Source organism: Arvicanthis niloticus, chromosome 11 (genome assembly GCF_011762505.2).
Source record: "Arvicanthis niloticus isolate mArvNil1 chromosome 11, mArvNil1.pat.X, whole genome shotgun sequence".
In the NCBI taxonomy this organism is placed as follows: Eukaryota; Metazoa; Chordata; class Mammalia; order Rodentia; family Muridae; genus Arvicanthis; species Arvicanthis niloticus.
Window position 1 is genome coordinate 13,019,612 of NC_047668.1, and position 21,855 is coordinate 13,041,466.

Genomic DNA, 21,855 nt, shown 5'->3' on the forward strand with positions numbered 1-21,855 from the left:
AACAAAAAAAAAAACCACACTGATGATGGGGGGAAATGATTAGAGATCTCATAACCTGGTATTCACAACTCTACTAGAAATGAACACAGTGTTAGTGAAGGAGAAATGAAAAGGCAAGCTAGGCATAGCAACACACAACCTGCTGTAATCCTGGATTTGACTAACAGAGGCAGAGAAAGACTAAGTTTGAGGCCAGCTTGGGCCATATAAGCTCCTCACAGACTGGACCACCATGTAATCAAACTTCAACAAAAAAGAAGAGGAGAAAGAAGAAAAGGAGGAGGAAGAGGAGAAGGCCACCAGTTGTGATGGCACCTTCTGGTAAGATACACTGAAAAGACAGAGGCAGGGAGATCACAAGTTGGAGAGCAGCCTGGGCTACACCTCAGGGCCAGTAAGACAGCTCAGTGGGTAAAGGCATTGGCTACCAAACTGATGACGTGTGTTTGATCCCCAGAACCAAGAGAGACAGAACTGACTCCTGCCACTTTTCCTGATAGACACCACGGCACAAGTGCAGCCACATATACATACGTTCACACATGTGCACACACACAAATAAACAAATACCAGAGGACCCAGATTCAAGTCCCAGCGCCTACATAGTAGCTAAAAACCTTCCCTAACACCAGTCTAAGTGGATCCGATGCCCTCAACCGGCCATCACAGGCACTGCACACCACAGAACACAAACACAAATGTGGGTCAGAGGGCTCCTTACTTTGGAGCTGGGAATGCAGCTCAGCCTTGTAACACTTACCTAGAATGTACACGACATGAGGTCATCAGCAATCCCAGGAGGAAAAAGACCCTCTTATCAGTTGATGTAATTGTTGGACTATCAAAAATACTGAGCATGTGAAACACTGGGGGTTTTGCTTTGTGTTTTAAAGAATACTATAGTACAGGTATAGGGTATTCTTTAACAGGAAAACCTACTATTTGTTTTTAGGAAGAAACTCTTTACATAAACTGTTTATATATGTTATAAGTCAGAAGAACGATTCTGGTTTTGTTGGTATTTTATGTCTGTTCTAAAAAAAAAAATTCAAAGCAGATTGACAACTTAGTATTTTGCAAACTCCTTTTATTCCATTCATTGCATTTATCATAGGCAACATACATATGTACATACGTGTGAATGGGATGCTCAGGGTGGCCTGTTGGAGGAGGTGTGTCACTGTGGCTTTAAGACCCTCATCCTAGTTGCCTGCAAGTCAGTATTCTGCTAGCGGCCTTCAGATGAAGATGCAGAACTCTCAGCTCCTCCTGTACATGCCTGCCTGGATGCTGCCATGTTCCCTCCTTGATGATAATGGACTGAACCCTGAACCTGTAAGGCAGCCCCAATTAAATGTTGTCCTTATAAGACTTGCCTTGGTCATGGTGTCTGTTTACAGAAGTAAAACCCTAACTAAGACAATGTACATATATGTCCTGGCCAGCAGGGCATTAAACATGGGTCCGGGGAGGTCACCTGAAAGAAAAGATGGGAGACAGGCAAACGCAAAGAATGGTGATCTGTCTAGGGGCTGATCAAATCACAATTTTTACTTTTTCACACAGGGGTTGGTTATATACACAAAAAGGCAGGATGTGGGGAAGGGGATGACTCGGGAGCGTAGGTGTTCAGGGAGGGTACAGATATCTTCCAGAACAGAACAGATTGGCTAGACTGCCTGGCTGGCAAGCTCTAGGAATCATCCTGTCTCTATATCCCAGCACTGGATTACAGGAGTGTTCTACTAACCATGGCTTTTTTAGTGAGTACTGGGAATTCTAATTGGGATCCTTGTGCTTGCATGACAAGCACTTTACTGACTATATTATATCCCCAGTCCCTATATTTAGTGCTTTACTAAACATTTTAGTGTACAAAGCAATAGGTTCATTAGGATGTCCTCATACATTTGTGTTGTGGACTTTTATACGTACACCATGCTATGTTCAAAGGATGCCTTGCTCATTCTGACTTTAAAACAGCTCATGATGGGTGACTCTGATCTTTCAGAGGTCCTGAGTTTGGTTCCCAGCACTCACATGGCAGCTCACAATACGTGTAATTCCAGTCCCAGGGAATCCAATGCCCTCTTTTGGCCTCTACATGTATGTGATACAGAAATATACATGCATGTAAAACACACACGCTCACTCACTCACACTCACAAACACACAGAACAGCTTTTAAAAATGTATTCCAAAGGAGAAGCTGATTGAGAGCCTGCCCTTCCACACCCTAACAAACCCTCCAGAGAAAAATGGCTTTAGTGGAATGCAGATGTAACACTGCAGCAAAAGGCCTGACTCTATTCACCACTTTTTAATAAAATATGGGACTCTGAGCATCAGTTTCTTCACAAGTAAAATGGAAGAATACTTACCAACCTTACAGAGCTGTTACAAGGAGTAAATTAAGAAACACACATGAAAGAGATAAATACACTGTCCAATGTTAAGACATAAAATCAAATTACCAGATAGGAAAATGGAGAATAATTCTTTTATTTTATTCTCAAAATTTAAAAAAAAACAAAACAACAACAAAACAGTATCTCAGCTGGACCTAGTGGCAGAGAGCTATAAACCCAGATACACTGGAGGCTAGGGTAGAAGGATCACAAGGTCAAGGTGCCTGAGCTACAAGGTGAGTTCAAGGCCAGCCAGCCTGGGCAACTTAGCAAGACCCTGTCACAAAATAAAAAGTACAGAGAGGTATCTGGGGACACTGCTCAGTGGCACAGCACTTCCTTCTCGTGTACAATGCCTAGGCTCCATCTCCAGTACCACAGGGGAAAATCGTCAGCCAATTACGTAACAGGGGAATGAACAATGCAGACAGAAGCAAGTGTGCAGCAACAGAAACACTTGAATAACTAGCATCCACTTGCAAGTCATCTACGCCATCCCCCCAAAACTCACTTGCCTCAAAACCCCGTTGAGCTAATGAGGTCTCTGGGGGTAAACAATAACTGAAGCCTCCGTCAGACCAGATCAGCCTGTTCCCATAAAACACAAAAGGGAACACAGCAGAAACAATGTACTTGCTCTTGTGCTGGTAAAACTGATGCCACTGAGATTCAGTGACAAGGACCTTCTGAAGTTAGTACTTACTGATCCTTGAGATCTGTAAACTGCTTCTCAAGGTTAGACATCTCATCTAAACACTCCATCCGTCTCCTCTCACAATCTTCATCGTCCATTTCTGTTAATACAAAAAACAAAAAGAAAAATATCAAAGATAAAACTTCAGGACAGGTCTGGAAGCACACACTTGGGATCCCCACGCTTGGGAGGCACAGGCAGGAGGATTACAAGTTTAAGGCTAGCCATAACTATATGCCACATAGCATGTTTGAGGTCAGCCTGAGATACATGAGACCCTGTCTCAAAAAATAAAAACAACCCTGTCTCAAAAAAAACAAAAAAAAAGTGCAAAAAGAAAATAAAATAAAAACAAAAAAAAAACCAAATAAATCAAACTGTTTCAAATAAATCTGAAGTTAGTCCAAACAGATAAAAATGTTGTAATATGAAACTGGACATTCAAGGTCTTTATTAAACCTTAAAGGAAAATAAACAGTCTTTATCCAAAATAATTACCACTATAGAATTAATGTAATGTCAGATTAGTTAAAACTCCCACAGTCTCTAGAGCGTTTAGTGTATCCATTTTTCAGTCTTCTTCAAAGCTATGAATGGTAATAAAGTCAATAAAGTAATTAACTCATTTTTGATTTTACATTAATTCTTGAGGACTTAGCACCAAAAATGACTATGTTCATAAAACGTCAATATTATTCAAAAAACACACTTGGAATTCTCTCTTCACAATTTGAACACGGCACCTGTGGTGGTAAATGACTGTAATTCCAGCACGAGAGAATTTGAGGCAGGAAAAATGATGAAGGTTCAAACCTAGCCTGGGCTGAAGAAAAGAAAACTAAGGAGCTGAAAAGCTATCTCGAAAGTTAAGAAGGAATGCTGTTCTTGTAGAGGACCTGGATTCAGTTCTAGAATCCATGCCATGGTTCACAGCTACCTCTCACTCCAGTGCCAGTTGCCACCTTCTGGCCTTTTAAATCTTTTAAATCTTAAAAAAAAAAAAAAAAAAAAAAAAAAACCAGAAAAACCCCAGAAGATGGATGAGGAGGGGCCACATGGCTAATTAACCCATCACATAAAAAAAGCAACTAATAGCTAGGCAGCATGGTGGTACATGCCTTTAGTTGCAGCACTTGAGAGACAGACAGATCTGAGTTGGAGGCCAGGTTTGTCTACATAGACGGTTCCAGGCCAGCCAAGGCTACACTGTGAAACCTTGTCTCAAGAACACAAAGCAGACCAGTCCTTATGTTTATCTTGCAGAATGTGGGGCTGCCACTCACCCTTCTGTTATTCCCTCTCCAGATTACTGCCATGAGGAAGAGCAAATGAAGAGTAAGATAAGCGAGCTCTCAAAGACAGCAACTATCAATTACCAGGTCTGTCCTATTTTCATATCTTCTGTTTTTATATCACATATATGCAACACAACAAAATAACAGAGTAACAAATTGAGCTGCATCTTAATCTCCATTAAATAAAGGTCAAACTATAGCCAGGTGGTGGTGGTGGTGGTGGTGGTGGTGGTGGTGGCGGCGGCAGTAGCACAGGCCTTTAATCCCAGCAGAGGCAGGTGGATCTCAAGTTCAAGGCCATCCTGGCCTAGAGATCAAGGCCAACAAAGATGGCCATGGTTACAGAAACAGTCTTGAGAAAGAAGGGAAAAACAGTCAAACCAAGAGAGTTACAGCATGCAGTTATTTTCATATAGCAAGGAAGTAAATAATGATAATTTTCTAAAACAAACTTAAAATATTTATGCCTTAATAACTTACTCTGTAGCTCTTTAAAACACAGTCCCTCAACTGGAGCTATAACCCAGGGCTAGAACACATGCCCAAGCTGTTTATGGCCCAGGGTTTGACAGGGAGTGGGAGGGACATCACAGGGACATGACACACACTCATGCGCACACACACAACACTGGGTTCTTCAAATGTTTTTATCTTCTAAAATCTGTATTAAGTTTCTGTGCCCAAAGAATCTGTTCAATATCAAGGTTTGAGGAAAAAAAATCATGAGATATGCAAGATGCAGTAGAATAAAAATAATTGTAGAACGGTGAAATGCACTTAAATGATTTACTTGCATCTTAAAAACTCACTTTTAGTTCAAATTACTATTATGATCTTTGTAAATTATGGTATTATTTTCTATGCTGAGGGTTTTTTTTAACATGTTAAAAACCACAACAACATAACTACTAGAAGGGGAGAATCCCAACACATGCAATTTGATGAGAATCTGGCTCCCATTAAAACCCAAGAACACAGGCTGGACAGATAGCTCAGGGCTTCTGAGCATGCACTGTTCCTGCACCCACACCAGGTAGCCCACAACCACTTGTTAACTCCAGCTCCAGAACATCCAAGGCTCCCTTCTGTACTTCGTGGGCACCTTCACTCACATACCCGTACCTACACACAGACATATACATATACACATAATTAAAAAGAAAATCTTGCTGGGCCGTGGTGGCACACGCCTTTAATCCCAGCACTTGGGAGGTAGAGGCAGGCAGATTTCTGAGTTCAAGGCCAGCCTGGTCTACAGAGTGAATTCCAGGACAGCCAGGGCTACACAGAGAAACTCTGTCTCAGGAAAAAAAAAAAAAAAAAAAAAAAAAAGAAAATCTTAAAAACAAAAATCCAAGAATGCTTGACTATAAAAATGCTTTGCTCCTGGGCTACACAGCAAGACCCTGGATACCTATATCCCACCAACAAAATAAAACAACAGCAACAAAACACTTTTCAGATCTAAGAACTGTAGGCAGAGTATAAATGTGATTCTTAATCCCTACTTCATGTTAAATTGGCTAATTTTGAAGTCTCACCCATGTCCCCGACTAGGCAGATGAATTATTTTTCTCATCCCAGGCGGGTTCTAACGCTACATTTTCTTCTGTCAGTGTGGACCTTCTTACATAAACAGTGTGTGCATCCAGATCAGCAGTGTGCCCAAAGTACGTTATCTTCCATCTTCCATATCTTATTGTTCCACTGGCGTGGACGCTGCCCACACCCCTCCCTGTATCTGAGCCTCCTCTTACCTCACTCCTAAACTTGCAGCCATCCAGTCTTCTGCCTTCTTCCAACTCTCTCACAGCTACAGGATTCTTTGCCTTTTCAAGCTTCTTGGTCTCCCAACCAAACTGGTTTCCTCATTCTTCTACAAGCCTTGAACTCTGGCCCTTGCACTTTTTCCTACATTCCTTCTCCTATATGAACTTTCCACCTTAGCTGTCCCAACCCAGACTCTTCAAAACAAGGCCACGGGCCTTTCCCCCACTGAATGTGCTGACCACCACGACCCGGAGTCTTTCCTCCGCTCCCAACTCCAACAGCATAATTGACATTCAATCATTCATTTGGCCACTTAATCAAGTGGTAATTTACAGCAGGTTTTGTTTTTTAGATATTTTTATTAATTCTTTGAAAATGTTATACAATGTATTTGAACATACTCACTCCCCACCCCCAACTCCTCTAGATCCATCCCCTCTCCCTCCCTGCCTTGGTATGTGGGTGTCTACCAGGGGTCCTGCTAACAGATGCTCATAGTCCTCTGTTAGTGGTGGAATTCATGCCCACCTCTCCGTACTGGGATTTTTGTCTAGATTGAGCCTGCCCAGGTCTTGTGCACACTGTCACAACTACCATGAATTCATGTGTTCAACGGTCCTGTTGAGTAAGCAAAATGCTGTTCTTCAATGGAGATAAGAGAGTATAACTATAAATTTATACCTCATGCTGAGTAAAAAACTCTTCCTCATAAATATTTACTTTTGGATGGCTGACTTATTGACATTACATTCTTCCATGAAGAAGTATACTCTGACAAACAAACCTGTTAAAAAGGTGTGGAGTAATACCACACTGTCATTAATCTGTTATCAATGCTTCCCTTTACATGGCCAAAACCAGAGTTAGACAAAGAAGCCATTCTCAGTCTGTCATATGGTCAGACAGAGAAAGATCCAGGAAATCAGTTCCATTCGTTTTAGAATGACAATTATTAAAGACTTACAAGGGGTCAGAAACAGCCCAAAGTTACAAAATAATCAGAGCTCCAAGATTCTGGGAATGTCAACACTGCCCACATCGTCCAGTTTAAAAACTGACAAAGATTCGAAATCATCCCTCAGGCTGGTCCCTTCTTCGTCTTGAAAACTTTTGGGACCTACTATGAACCGGAGAGTTCCCAAGTCAGTCCCCCTGATGACAGTACTGGTGACAGGCTGACCTGCAAAGTATTAATGAGCTGCGAGCCCGCCAGGGGCCAAGGCAAATCTATCTATCCTCAGCCCTCACATACGCTGACAAGGGTTTCGGAGACTACTAGTTAAGAGGTCAGTGATGAGTTAAGGGACATTTCCAGTCTTCCAGACCAGCCAGCTGGACATTCCACTCCCGAGTCGGTAGCCCCAGGGTACTGCCAGGTGACCCTAGGGCGGGCCCCACGGTGGACAGAATCGCCTCCGGTCCCTAAAGCCTGCGGGGACCCAGCCCACCGGGAGCCGGAGCTGGAGCCCGCGGCGCCCCGCATCTCCGGGAGCCAGAGGCCGAGCCAGTCCCCGCCCCTTCCCCATCTCCCCGCCCCGCGCTCGCAGCAGGACGCGCCGCCCGGCGTGAGCACCGCGGCCTGTCGCGCGCCCGGCACAAGGGACCCGGCATCCCCGCCCAGCTGGGTCGCGCACCTGAGCTGTCCCCATCCTCCGAGACCGACGAGCTCTCGGTGTCCTCGTCTTCGGAACTGCTCCCCTCGTTCTCCGCGTAGTCCACCTCCATCTCATCGTGATGATTCGTCTCCTTCTTATCCCCTCGGGAATGGACCGGCATTTTCCAGCCACGCCGTCGTTTCCCACTCCCTTCTCCCAGCCCGGCCACTGCCGCTTCAGTGAAGGGCGCGCCGAACGCCCCGACCCACCCGGCCGCGGAGCTCGCTCCGAAACCCTCGACTCCTCCCCACCCCCGGCCCGAGCCTCACAACCTAACCCGCAGGCTGTGCGCTACGAGTTCTACCATTGGCCAAAGCTGTCCCGGAGCTGGAGGCGTGGCTTGCCTTGCCAGAGAACGATTGGCTGCCCGTGATTACGGCGCGGCCTTCCGCTGTGTGTCGGGAATTGTAGTCCTTGGGCCTCAGCGCTTCAGGGGCTGTGGGTTTCTAAGGCTCAGCTGCCTGAATCACTTCTCACTTTGGACTTCAAGTCCCACAAGGCAGAAAAGCTGACATACTGGAACGCAGTTTATAAACTAAACAGAAACAGATTGTGCGGATTTGGTCTGTACTTATCCTTTTCCCGCCAATTGGTTATCTGATCTGCCTAGCTACTCAAAATGTGAAAAAAATGTGGAAAGGTCCTTTGCCTGAAAGGGTCTTTCAATACTCTGTGGGTCTGGAGGGCTACAGAATCGTCTCTTCTACGTTAGTACTACCTTTATTATGGCTAATAAACTATTAAATTGAATTGTATGTGTAAGAAATAATTTGTACTTTTTAAATTTTCACAAAGAAATTTTAATTGTTCTTAAATTTTTTACAACAAAAAATACAGAGTGGAAAGAAGTTGTATCTTAGTATTTCAATCTTGCATTCTTACTTCTTTTTTTAATGGAAGAAGCTGCCCGTTGATTTAATTTCAGGTTCTAATGAAAAATAAATGTTTGACTTTAAAAAGATGTCTTTTTTTTTTTTTTCAAAAATAGGATTACACAGACGACGCTGTAACTACCATAATCGTAACTTATAACTGATCACTTTCATTCTTTATCAGGTTATGTTGGTAGGTTCACTGCATGGGTTAGATGAGTTGAATTTTTAGTTTAATAGCCCTGAGGTAGGAATCAGTATTATGTCCATTTTGTCAACAAAATATATGGTTCTAGTATTAAAGGGACACCAGGAAGCAGAATGAAGCTTAGCTGTCCTGTAACTTGCTCTGGAGATTGCCCTTAAACTCCGAGATCTACACGGCTCTGTCTCCTGGGATTAAAGATGTGTACGTACCACCACACCTAATTTAGTTGAGTGGGATCTGTTATCTCCTAGAACGAAAGATTCGGCTCCATTCTACTTCCCAGTGCCCCTTTAAATATTTTTTCTTTCTCAGCTTGCTCCTTTTCTTACAGGTTCAGAGGTTCTGTCCATTCATCAAGGTGGGAGCATGGCAGCATCTTCATCTGAAAAAGCTGTAAGACTAGCTTCCAGGAAGGTTTTTGGTTTTTTTTTTTTTTGGTTTTTCGAGACAGGGTTTCTCTGTGTAGTCCTGGAACTCACTCTATAGACCAGGCTGGCCTCGAACTCAGAAATCCGCCTGCCTCTGCCTCCCAAGTGCTGGGATTAAAGGCGTGTGCCACCACCTCCCGGCCCTAGGCTGAAGGTCTTAAAACCCACAATTACAGTTTCTCTAACACAGCCACGCCTACTCCAATAAGGCCACACCTCCTAATCTTACCACTCCCTGGGCCAAGCACATTCAAACCATCACAACCACCACCATCTCCCCCATTTCAGATGCTCTCCTGTTCCACCAGACGATGGCTATGCTCTTTACTGTCCTTTTTTCTTGTTCTTTTCTTACCAGGCTATATACAGCCAGTGTGGGTAACCTATAGGACTATGAGTTCCTTGAGAACAAGGATTGTTTTAATCAAGTATGAAAATACAAGGCAAAGCAAAGTTACTGGGTGTGGGCAGCTACCATGTTGCAACCAGCAACATGTTAGGATCTGAGAATTTCAGCCTAACAATATCAGACCTTCCAATTTGCAAGAGAAACTAAAATCCGGACTTCTGTATAGAATGTCAAGATACAGACACTGCCTTAGACGAAGTTTTTTTGTTGTTGTTGTTGTTATGAGCATGATTTTTGAGACACAGTCTTGCTGGCCTTGAGTTCATAACATGGCCTCGCCTTCCTGAGAGCTGGGATACTGGCATACACTCCTGGTCTCGGGTTCTGCTTCTTAAACGCAGATCAAATAAAAACAGTTGTGGTCAAAAGTCCTTGGCTCCAGTTAATCTTTGTTATATCAGTAACCAGAGAGTGTGTGGTAACTAGTACTGAGATTTCTGGTCTCTACTTAGGCCTTGTACTGTTAGGTACTTTAAGTAAATCAGTTCATTTGATCTCTACCACAAATCTGAAAGTTAATTTTACACAGGAGGAAACTGAGGCACAGAGCAGTTAAACTACCTCACCAAGGTCATACAGGTAATAAATAACAGGTCTCAGATTTGAACACAAGTAGTGTGGCATCAAAGCGTGCATGCACTCTCTTGCTATACAGTGGTCCTCAATGGGCACTTTCTGCTTTTGTTGTCCAATGGTAAGCAGAAGGAGCCAGGCGTGGTGGCTTATACCTGTAATCGTAGCAACTCCAGAGGCTGCAGCTAGAGATTTGTCACAAATTCAAGACCAGCCTCAGACATAAGGAAGGGAGATAGCAAGAGGCATGGATTCAAGCCACGCTTCTCCTAATAATCCAGTGGTAAACTCGGCAAAACATAGAATCTCTGGTCAGTTATAAAATAAGAAGTTTTTATGATCTTAAGTTTAAATTCCTTTCAAAGTCTCTGATTCTTGTCATAGACTGGAAAGACAGCTCAGTGGGTAAAGCGCTTGCTGCAAAAGTATGAGGACTGGAGACATCATGCCAGAATCCAAGAAAAGACCAGGCCAGCACAGCGGCCTGCATGGGATCACACTGCTAAGGAAACAGAGACAGGGAATTCTGGGCTATCTACACCAGCTGAACCAGTGAGTCCTGGGTTCAAGAGAGAGAGAGAGAGGGAGAGAGAGAGACAGAGAGAGAGAGAGAGAGAGAGAGAGACCCTACCTCAGTGTCTACAGAAGAGAGCAATAGAGAAGAACAGTCAGCATCAACCTCTAGTCTCCATATGTGCCTTCAGACACATGTGAACACACATACCCGTGCTGGCTGGTCTTATGTCAAGCTGACACACAAACTAAAGGTATCTGAAAGGAGAGAACCTTAACTGAGAAAATGCCTCCGTAAGATCCAGTTGTAGGGCATTTTCTTAATTAGTTATCAATGGGGGAGGACCCAGCCCATTGTGGGTGGTTTCATCCCTGGGCCGGTGGTCCTGGATTCTATAAGAAAGCAGGCTGAGCAAGCCATGGGAAGCAAGCCAGTAAGCTGCACCCTCCATGGCCTCTGTACCAGCTCCTGCCTCCAGGTTCCTGCCCTGTTTGAGTTCCTATCCTGACTTCCTTCACATCCATATAGAAGTGTAAGCCAAATAAACCCCTTCCTCCTCCACTTGCTTTTCGGCCATGGTCTTTTGTTGCAGCCGTAGAAAACCTAAGACAATATCATGCACACTACCCAAAAAAAGTTTTAAGTTTTTCATATTTTTAAGATTTATTTATGTATGTGAGTACACTGTAGCTGTCTTCAGACACACCAGAAGAGGGCATCCAATCTCATTACAGATGGTTGTGAGCCACCATGTGGTTGCTGGGAATTGAACTCAGAACCTCTGGAAGAGCAGTCAGTACTCTTAACTGCTGAGCCGTGTTGTCAGCCCATTTTTCATATTTTTTAAGATTTTACTTTTAATTATGTGTTCAAGTTTATCCCTGATTTTGCCCTTCCTGTGGTTTCCCTCCAGAACCTACAGTGGTCATTTTTATGGTTGTTGTTGTTGATATTTATTTATTTATTTATTTTGTGCATCTCACTATACAACTCTGGCTGGATGGAACTCACGATGCAGATCAGGCTGGCCTTACACTCACAGAGATCGCCTGCCATTATTTCCTCCACCCTGAGTGCTGAGATGAAAGAGCCAGCCACTGGGCTCCAGTTACAATGTCCTTTAACTATTTATATAAATATATGTACAGAATATAAGTATAATATATATCATATATATTTGAGGTATTTATATACATTATAAGCTGTTTGGTTTTTTATTTGTTTTTTGTGTGTTTTTGTTTTTAAAGATTTATTTATTTTATGTATGTGAATATACTGTCAGTCTCTTCAGACACACCAGAAGAGGGCATCAGATCCTATTACAGATGGTTGTGAGCCATCATGTCGTTGCTGGATATTGAACTCAGGACCTCTGGAAGAACAGTCAGTGCTCTTAACCACTGAGCCATCTGTCCAGCCTCCTGTTTTTGTTTTTGAGACAGGGTTTCTCTGTGTAGCCCTGGCTGTCCTGAAACTCACTCTGTAGACCAGGCTGGCCTAGAACTCAGAAATCCACCTGCCTCTGCCTCCCAAGTGCTGGGATTAAAGGCATGTGCCACCACTGCCCAGCAATCATGCACCTCTTAACAGGTATTTAGATTGCTTTTACTATTAGAAAAAATCTTATTTTGTTAAGGGGAATATTATTGTTCAAAGTGTTTGGTAACCATTTTGACAAATGACCTAGAGCAGCCATAGCATCAGAATTAAGACAAGTTTTTTGTGTTCTCTTTTCTTTATTCCTCCCCCCATCCCCACATTTGAAAGCCCCTGCCAATATGAGGTATGAATCTGTCAAACTGATACAATGATGCTAGAATATATACCCTCTCATTTTGTAGTATTTTTGAGTTTTTAGAGTAAATGAAAACTGCATTTTATTATATTTTTAAAGTCTATTCTAAGTCTTATACTAGCATAATTATAATTCCAGTTTTTACTTTCTATGACACAGACTTGACAAACTGAAGACTTTGAAGAGGGAATCCCCAAATTGTACCAATCACTTTAATAAAAAATTATGTAAATTTGGTACATAAGCAATTCCCCATTTCCCTAAGGGAACCCAATGAATGGAACATCATGAATAAATATAACTTTTATAATCCTCAAAAGATAAAAGTTAGTTGTCTGAATGAACATTGTTACATGAATCTCTCAGATCAGGGTTAACACAGAGACTGTCATGGGAAGGGGGGAAGGACGGAAACATTAAAACTTTTATTTTCTTGCCAATAAAAAAAATCTGTTCAACTTCCTTAACCATCAAGGAAACACAAATCAAAACTACACTGAAAGTTGACCTCATCCCAGCCAGAATGGCTATCATCAAGAAAACAAACAACTAATGTCAGTGAAGAACTGGGGAACTCTTCTGCCATGCTGGTGGGAATGAAAATCGATAGAACAGCTACAGAAGGCACTGTAGAGGTTCCAAAGACAAGCACACAAAACCAAAGGAAAGGGAGAGTTTTAGGAAGAGCTGGATGTGGTGGTGCACACCTGTATCCCAGCACTCAGCAAGCAGGTCCTGTGTCTGATGGGAAAGCAAGCAATTTCCAAACCTGCCACGTGGTGGAGCTGAGACATCAGTCACACAATCACAATTCCCAATCCTGCCACGTGGTGGAGCTGAGACATCAGTCACACAATCACAATTCCCAAACCTGCCACGTGGTGGAGCTGAGACATCAGTCACACAATCTCCAAATTGGTCATCCCTGGTCCAGCTAAGAAAAACTAATAGAGCTTGTGTCTAATGACGAGTATGGAGATTTTGTCATACCAACTGTAAGACAGAGCTTCAGAGAATTACATTAAGAACCAGATAAGACTAATTTTTGTGTCAGGCTAACTTGGATTTTACTATGTAACCCAGGCTGGCCTCAAATTTATGATCTACCAGCCTCAGACTCCCATGTGCTGCTATAACAAGCGCCACATTGAATATATTTTTAAAATGGAAGTGGTGAAAAAATATATTAAAATATCCTAACATAACTTACTATTTTTGTTTAAAACTTTCTTCTCTGGGAAGGGATCGAGTACATACATACATGGTTTAATGGGTAAAGTGCATGTTATGCAAGCATGAGGACCTGAGTTCAAATCCCCAGCACCCATAAAAAAAAGAGCTGAACATAGCAGTGTACCCCTGTAATCCCAAAGCTGGGGAGCTGAGCAAGGAGGATCCTGGTGGCTAGATGTCCAGCCAGTCTAGCCAATTGGTGAATTCCAGATTTAGTTAGAGACCCTGCCTAAAATAATAATAAGGCAGAGAGCAATAGAGACAGACACTCAACTCCATCTCTGGCCTCCACACACGCACAGATGGGCATCTGCACACACACACACACACGCATCTATTCCACACACAAATACACCCAGGAGGATTACCTAGAGTTGAGGGCCATCCTAGGTTATATAGTGAATTCTAGGCCAGCCTGAGCTAGATAAAGATCTTGCCCCCCCCAATTTCTTTCCATATTCATTAGCATATCATTTACATAACAGACGTGAGAATTTCCGGAGATGACCTGAACATAAATAGGCACTGCTTCTGTTTTAAAGGCCTTCGAGGGAGGAGTGAAAAGAGGAATTAAACAGCTCTGAAAACAGAGGGGAGTTTTCTAACATATTATAAGAACAAGTCTTTGTTTCCAATGATAAAACTCAGTCTTCGAGGGGCTGGGGGCATAGCTCAACAGAAGGGCCATGGATAGATAGCATGGCTCCCATGTGCAAGGTTATTAGGTTCAGTCCCTACCTTAGACAAAGAACTAAAGGCACAACAATTCCCTGTGTAAACTAGGAATTCAGAAAACCTTAACGAACATGATGAGCAAGATAGTGTTACAGAGTTCTGCATACAGAGAAGATATATTTAAGGGTTTTTAAAGGATTTCATTTGGAGAGCGCAGAGAATGTTCGCCCACGAGCTTTTATATTCCCTATTGCAACTGGTCTTTACAAAACTGCCACTTTTGGACTTTTAGTGCGATGGTCACAATTATTAACCGAAGTTATCAAGATAGTCTCCCTTTCTGATTGCGTAGAGACCTGGGGCCAGGGTTTTTTTTACTCACACACTTTAAGCAAAGGATCATATAGTGTGGTAAGTATCTAGATGACTTCTATTTGGACATAAAAGAATTTGGGGGTAAGTCCAACAGTAGTACTTTCCTAACTAAATACTTTTGTTTAGAAAAGATTTTCAGAGGGTCTGGGGACATATGTAGGTCAGTTGGTAGAGGGTTTGCTTATAACATACTTGAGGAGCTGGGTTCAATCCCAGCAGTACAGAAACCAGTGTGGTTGTGAGTGCTCAGAATTCTAGGACTTGGGAGGTGGGAGCAGGAAGGTCAGAAGTTCAAGGTCATCCTTGGCTACATATACATTTGAAGTTGGTCTGGGTTACAGAATATTCCGTCTCAAAAAAAAAAAAGTTTACCATTATGCCATCCCAGGTGAACAATACAATTTACATATTACTGTTTAAAAGATAAAGACTCCTTATTGTCTTTTTCCCCTATTCTCTGAACTTCATTCTTACTTTAACTAAATGTCATATTCTGATATTTTAAGACTTTAAAAGTAATTGAATTTCCACAGTTGATACTACACCTAATCTTAGTCAGCATAGAAGTGATCTCACAAGTGACACAGATGAAAATAAGACATTAAAAATACAAGGCTGGCCGGGCGGTGGTGGCGCACGCCTTTAGTCCCAGCACTTGGGAGGCAGAGGCAGGCGGATTTCTGAGTTCGAGGCCAGCCTGGTCTACAGAGTGAGTTCCAGGACAGCCAGGGCTACACAGAGAAACCCTGTCTCGAAAAAAACAAAAACAAAACCAAAAAAAACCAAAAAAAAAAAAAAAAAAAAAAAAAAAAAAACAAACGAGGCTGAGCATGTAACTTAGTGTTAGAAGACCAAGAGTTTTGGTTTGTTTGTTTCTTTCACACACTTTAATCACAAGGTAAGAATCTAGCTTTTGTATGAGCATCACAGCTTACGTATTATAAGAACAGGTCTTTGTTCCCAATGATAAAATTCAGCCTTTATTTGCCAAGCTGTGGCCTTAGAGGGCACCTGCACTCATGTGCACACACCAGCATATAGATACACATACATTCATATAATTAACACCGATAAGAGTAAATACAAAAAAATGCAGAGGCCAGGCCTGGTGGTGAGTGCCTTTTAATCCCAACAGGTGGGAGGTAGAGTCAGGCATAACTCTGGGAGTTCAAGGCCAGCCAGGGCTAGCAATTAGACCCTGCCTGAAGATGAATGAAGGAAGGAAGGAGGAAAGGAAGGAAGGAAAGAAGGAAGGAAGGAATTAATTGAGGACGGCACTCAACAGTCAGCCTTCTGTCTTTGTAGCATGTGAACACAGACAGAGAAATACACACAAAAGACTAGCACTAGCTTTTGATAATTAAAAAAATTTTTTTTGTAAAAGAAACATATGCTTTTTGTAAAAAAGAAAAATAAACTAAGGAAATTCTACTTTGTAAGTACAACCACTATTGGGAGTAGTTTTTCCATCCTTTTTTTTCTAATTATTTTACAAATATAATTTCTCTCAAAATTGATAATGTACATATTTCCTTTTTGTATCCACTTTTTTTTTGGGGGGGGGGGTGGCTAGAGACTGAACCACATAGCCGTTATTTTCCGTCTAACATTGCCAAGTATCTTCCATGCCAGGAAACGTCTTAGGGGGTCAACAAGATGGCTCAGAAGGTAAGCTAATCAGTGAGTCAAGCCTGACGAACTGAATTTAATCCCTGGAATCCACGTGGCGGAAGGAGAGAACTGACTCCCATATATTGTACTCCGGCCTTCACGCATGTTCATATAAATGCACATGCACGTATGCATACACACAGAAATACGTGTAAAATAAACAAGTCTTCATAGCTGTGTGTGATGTTTTGTATCTATAATTACGGCACTGAGAAGCCTGAGGCAGGGGGACTGATAGTTCAAGGCTAGCCTGGGCTACATAGTGAAACCTTGCCTCAAAAGCAAGACCCTTAAAGCTATATAGGCAATTGCCGCTGCTGTTGGTTCCTCATCAGGTGTAGATGGAAGACCCTGTTGCTAAAGACAGCCACATGTATTTGATGCAGATCCCAGCTAGCACTGGTCTGGAAGCCATCCTCACTCCTACTCTGGCCTAGGTCTCATAGTGCTGGAAGGTGTTATGCAGGCTTCTGGGGAAGAATTTTTTTGGGGGGTGTAATAATTATTCATTTACATCCCAAATGCTACCTTCCCTCCTGCCCCTCTTGCTGCCCCACCCCCTTCTCCTCTGAGAGGATGAGGCCCCCCTCAGTATCCTGCTACCCTGGTACATCAAGTCTCTGCCAGTTTAGGCACATCCTCTCCCACTGAGGCCAGTCTAGGCAACCCCAGTAAGCTTTAGGAAGGGCCTCCGTTCCAGTAGTGGATAGTGTTCATGTCCTGACATAAGCTAGAAACCATCTGAGAGGAGGTAACCTCAAAAACTGCCTCTACAACAGTTGTTCTCAACCCTAATGCTAAAACCCTTTAACACAGTTCCTCATGTTGTAGTGACCTCCAACCATAACATTATTTTTGTTGCTACTTCATAACTGTAATTTTTCTACTGTCTGTTATGAATCATAATGCAAATGTCTGTTCTCCGATGGTGACCCCCGTTCAAGGGTCATTCAACGCCCCCCTCAAGAGGGGTCTGGACCCACAGGTTGTGAACCACTGCTCTGATGAGGCTGCAGGTAAGCTTGCATGGCATTTTCTTAATCAGTGAGTGATGTAATCTTCTCTACCATCCAGCTACCGTCCCTGGGCTGGCTGTCCTGGGAGCTATACCAAAGCAGGCTAAGCAGGAGTGAGCAGCACGCCATCATAGCTTCTGCATCAGCTCCTGCCATCAGCTTCCTTCCCTTGATTCCTTTTATGAACAGTGATGTGGAAATGAAAGCAAAACAGACCCTGACTTCTTCCAGACCAGCTGCTTTTGGCCAGGGTGCTTTGTCACCCTACACCTGAAGACAGAACATTTCTCAGTTGAGTTTCTCTTCTCCCGGATGATCTAGCTTTTGTCAAGTCGTCACATATAACATGTAACCCACTTGCCTTTCTTTCTTTTTTTTTCTTTCTTTCTTGCTTATTTATTTATTTGTATTCATTTACTTTGGTTTCGCACAATAAAGATTCTCAGTGCAGCCCTGGCTGTCCTGGAACTCATTCTGTAGACCAGGCTGGCCTCAAACACAAGAGGTATCTGCCTCTGCCCCGAGTGATGGGATTAAAGGCATGTGCCAACACAGCCTGGCCATGGTAGAGTTTTTCAGTGTTATTACCAGATCCAAAGGAAACTCATATTCCCTCAAATTCCAAAAGGCAGAAGGAACAAATAGTTGTCTTTGGTGCCTATTAGCACACCAAAGTCCATGCTGTGCTCCAGGCCCTCTCAGCAGCACAAGTACTCAGTACACATCTCAAAGTCCATGCTGGCATCCTGGCTCTTCACAACTTCTCCTCTACCTTAAGCTGCCTCTAGCTCACAGGCTTCTGTCCTCCAGCTACTCATTCTCCTCATAACCCTGCTATTTCTTCACATCACTCTGGACCTCAGCACTTCCCCACTCTCTCTTTCTTTCTCTGTGCTCCTTCCCACCTCTCTCTGTTCTGCTCCTGCTTCTCTCCTAGCCAGGTCCAGTCTGCCATCCATGTGTGGTTAATTACTTTCTTTCTCTGCTCTGGACAATGCCAGATGCCTCTGGCTATTCTCTCATATCTGCAGTGGTATGATTATACCATGGAGTGGTCATGTCATCAGTTTATACAGTTAAAAACAACGCCTTCATATTTTACAAAAACTTTTTTCCTGACACTCTTTTTAAAAAGAGTTCTAAAAGTGGAAATTTTGAGTCAGATTTGTCTTAGGGTTCCATTGCTGTGAAGAGACACCATGACTGAAGCAATTCTTATAAAGCCAAACATTTGATTGGGGCTGGCTTAGAATTTCAGAGGTTAAGTCCATTATCGTCATGGTGGGAAGTGTTGGTAGCAAGCAGGCATGGTGTTGGAGGAGCTTCGAGTTCTACATCTTGATCCAAAGGCAGCCAGGAGGAGACTGGATTCCACACTAGGCAGAGCTTGAGCATAAGAGACCTCAAAGCCCACCCCCATAGCAACACAAGTCCTCCAGCAAGGCCACACCTACTTTAACAAGGCCACACCCACTTCAACAAGGCCACACCCACTTTAACAAGGCCACATCTCCTAATAAAGCCCCTCCCTATGGGCCAAGCATTCAAACACATGAATCTATGGGGACCATACCTATTCAAACCTCCACAAGATTACATAAACATTTTAAAGTATCTTGTTATTTTCAGAAGCCTCCTACTAATTGCTGCCACTCTTAGTAGACCATGGGAATTCCTACTGTTATACTCACTGGTGAATTACTATTTGAAGACAAATTGTTACTGATAAAACAACACATCACTGTTTTTAATGTACATTTTATGTATTCTGTAGATTTGATGTAAAACTCTAAAAGAAGAGAGCTGGAGAGATGGCTCAGTGGTTAGGGGAGCTTATGCTCTCGAAGAGAACCCAAGTTTGATTTGTAGTACCAAGGTTGCATGGCTCACAACAGCCTGTAAGTACAGCCTCAAAGGACACCTACACTAATGTCTGTGTAGATGCATGTGCACTGCATGCACATGGACACACACAAGCAAACACACACACAGATTTAAAATAAAAATAAATCAGTTCAGTGGTTTAGAGGACCTAGGTTCAATCCCCAGCACCCACATGGCAATTCACAGCTGTTTGTAACTCCATTTCCAGGGGATCTGATACCATCTCATAGACAAACATGTAGGCAAAACACCAAAACAAACAAGCAAATGAATATGCTGGACAGTGGTGGTACATGCTTTAATCTCAGCATTCTGGAGACAGAGGCAGGTGGATCTCTGGGAGTTCGAGGCCAGCTTAGTCTACAGAGTGACTTCCAGGGCAGTCAGGGCTACACAGAGAAACCCTGTCTTGGAAAACCAAAACCAACCAACCAAACAAATAAATAACATAAATCATTTAAAGTCTCTAAAGAAAAAAACACAAACAAAAAGATCTAACAGATATGAAGGCAGATCAGCAGAGGAGTGAGCACTAGGGATAAGCAATGACAAAAATCCCAGAGTGTATAGTTCTGGGATTATTACTTTGTGTTTATCATTTCCCCTATGTTTTGTTTTGTGTTTGAGACATGGTTTTAATAATGTAGCTGACCTTGACCTTGAATTATGTCCTTCCAAATCCTGGTACGACAGGAGGGCACTACCACACTTAGGTAACTGTTTTACTTGGATCTTACACAGTTTTCTTTGTATTTATGTGAGTACTTCACATCCTAAGACAGCCTGCCTTCAAAAATCATTCAGATTTCTTAATTTTTCTCTCTGATACATGGTAGGACGCATTTACTTGTACAAGATACTTTATTTATGTCTGTCTGTCTTTTGGTGCTGGAGATCACCAGCAAACTGCAGCTCTATCCATGCGCATGTTAATTTAACGGGAAAGGATGTAACACTCCTACGCATCTCTACAGTACATTTTCAATCACTATTTTGCAAAATACAGGAAGAATCCAAATTAGAAAGTGAATGGTTTGCAAACCACAAAAAAAAAAAAAAAAATCCAAATTAGAAAGTGAAATGATGTCACAGCCAAGGCTTCAGAGCTGGTATCAAGCTGGCCTTGCACATCTGTTCTGGTGTTTAAGTTACTAGGGGCGATTTAAAGAGTGGAGATGAAAGACCTCTTCAACAAAAACTCTAGGAACTGCTGTTTACAGGGAGAACAGTAGACAACACCCTCCTTAACTTTCTTGCCCTTCTTCATTACTGCACACACAGGAAACCAAGAGGTGAGAGAGGCAGGAATGAGCTCACGCTAGCATGACGTCACGAGCACTTGACGTCAGAAGGAGGTTGCCACGGGGACCGTTCGCCACCGACGGCAGAGTCGTGAAACTCCATCACCACACGACTCGGTTTTGGCCTCCGCGGGGTTGAAGCTGCTAGAGAAGCTTCAACCTTAAGGGGGCCTCAGGGAGAGCGGAGTGGCGCCGCGGCAGAGCGCTCCATCTCCGCGGCTGTGAGGTCCCGGCCGCGGCCTGGGCGGCGGCGGCGGCCGCTCCGCGGCTCCTCATCGCTGCAGCGCGCGGGGCGTATCCGCCATATTGGAGCCGGGGCTGCAGGTTCCGTGCAGCGGCGGCGCGAGGCGGGCCTGGCAGCGGGGCCGGCGCGGCGGGGGAACGCATGAGCCGCCGCGGCTAGCCTCTTCCCCGCCCACCGCCTGCGCTGGGTCGTCGGGACCCGGCCGGGAGGGGCCGCGGCGGCCGCAGGATGTTCTCTAAGAAGCCGCACGGGGACGTGAAGAAGTCCACCCAGAAGGTGCTGGACACCAAGAAGGACGCGCTGACCCGCCTCAAGCACCTGCGCATCGTCATCGGTGAGGAGAGCAGCGACCCGGGGCGCCGCCGTGGCCTCGCTGCCCCGGCCTGTCACCCCGCGAGCTCCGGGGTTCGCCCTCGCGACCTGGCGCGGTCGGGAGTGAGGGCCGGCGGCGCCTCTGCCCACGCGCGGGAGGGCGGACGGTGAGGGCTTTAAGGGGCAGCTTGGCAGTTGGTACAAACCAGTCAGCACCAGCACGGAGAGACCCACGTTTGAGTTCGTGGTCTGATTCTTCTTTTTAAAAAAAAAAAGAAAGAAAGAAAGAAAGAAAGAAAAGAGAAAAGAAAAGAAAAGACTGTCAGGCCAGAAACTTAAGTCCTTGATGAGACTTCAGGGACACTTGGTGTTGTGGGTAATGGTGTTTAAAGGGTGTGTTTGCCATATGACTGCTGCCATACCCACCCGAGTGGAAAGAAAAGCAAAGTGCTGGCTCGGCCAGCGTAACCCGTAGTCTGTCAAGTTTTTTTGGTTTTTGTTTTGTTTTGTTTTGTTTTGTTTT

General features: G+C 43.7%; 2 protein-coding genes across 7 annotated transcripts in view; one reads left to right on the forward strand and one right to left on the reverse strand.

Annotated features, from left to right (window-relative positions):
* Brms1l (BRMS1 like transcriptional repressor) overlaps window positions 1-8,069 on the reverse strand; it is a 32,380-nt gene extending 24,311 nt beyond the window's left edge. The window contains exons 1-2 of the mRNA XM_034514584.2: window positions 7,802-8,069; window positions 3,112-3,202 (exon numbers count right to left, since the gene is read on the reverse strand). Coding sequence (XP_034370475.1) covers window positions 3,112-3,202; window positions 7,802-7,943 — 233 coding nt within the window. The 5' untranslated portion in view covers window positions 7,944-8,069. The remainder of the gene's footprint in view (window positions 1-3,111; window positions 3,203-7,801) is intronic.
* Window positions 8,070-21,101: 13,032 nt separating this feature from the next.
* Ralgapa1 (Ral GTPase activating protein catalytic subunit alpha 1) overlaps window positions 21,102-21,855 on the forward strand; it is a 210,746-nt gene continuing 209,992 nt past the window's right edge. For 4 of the 6 annotated variants that reach the window (XR_013113153.1, XM_034514151.2, XM_034514149.2 and 1 more), the window contains exon 1: window positions 21,102-21,354. Coding sequence is in view for 5 of the 6 variants with exons in the window: in XM_034514151.2 (XP_034370042.1) it covers window positions 21,249-21,354 (106 nt within the window). In the remaining variant the exon portion in view is untranslated. The remainder of the gene's footprint in view (window positions 21,355-21,855) is intronic. The other 2 variants (XM_034514154.2, XM_034514156.2) reach the window with 1 other exon arrangement.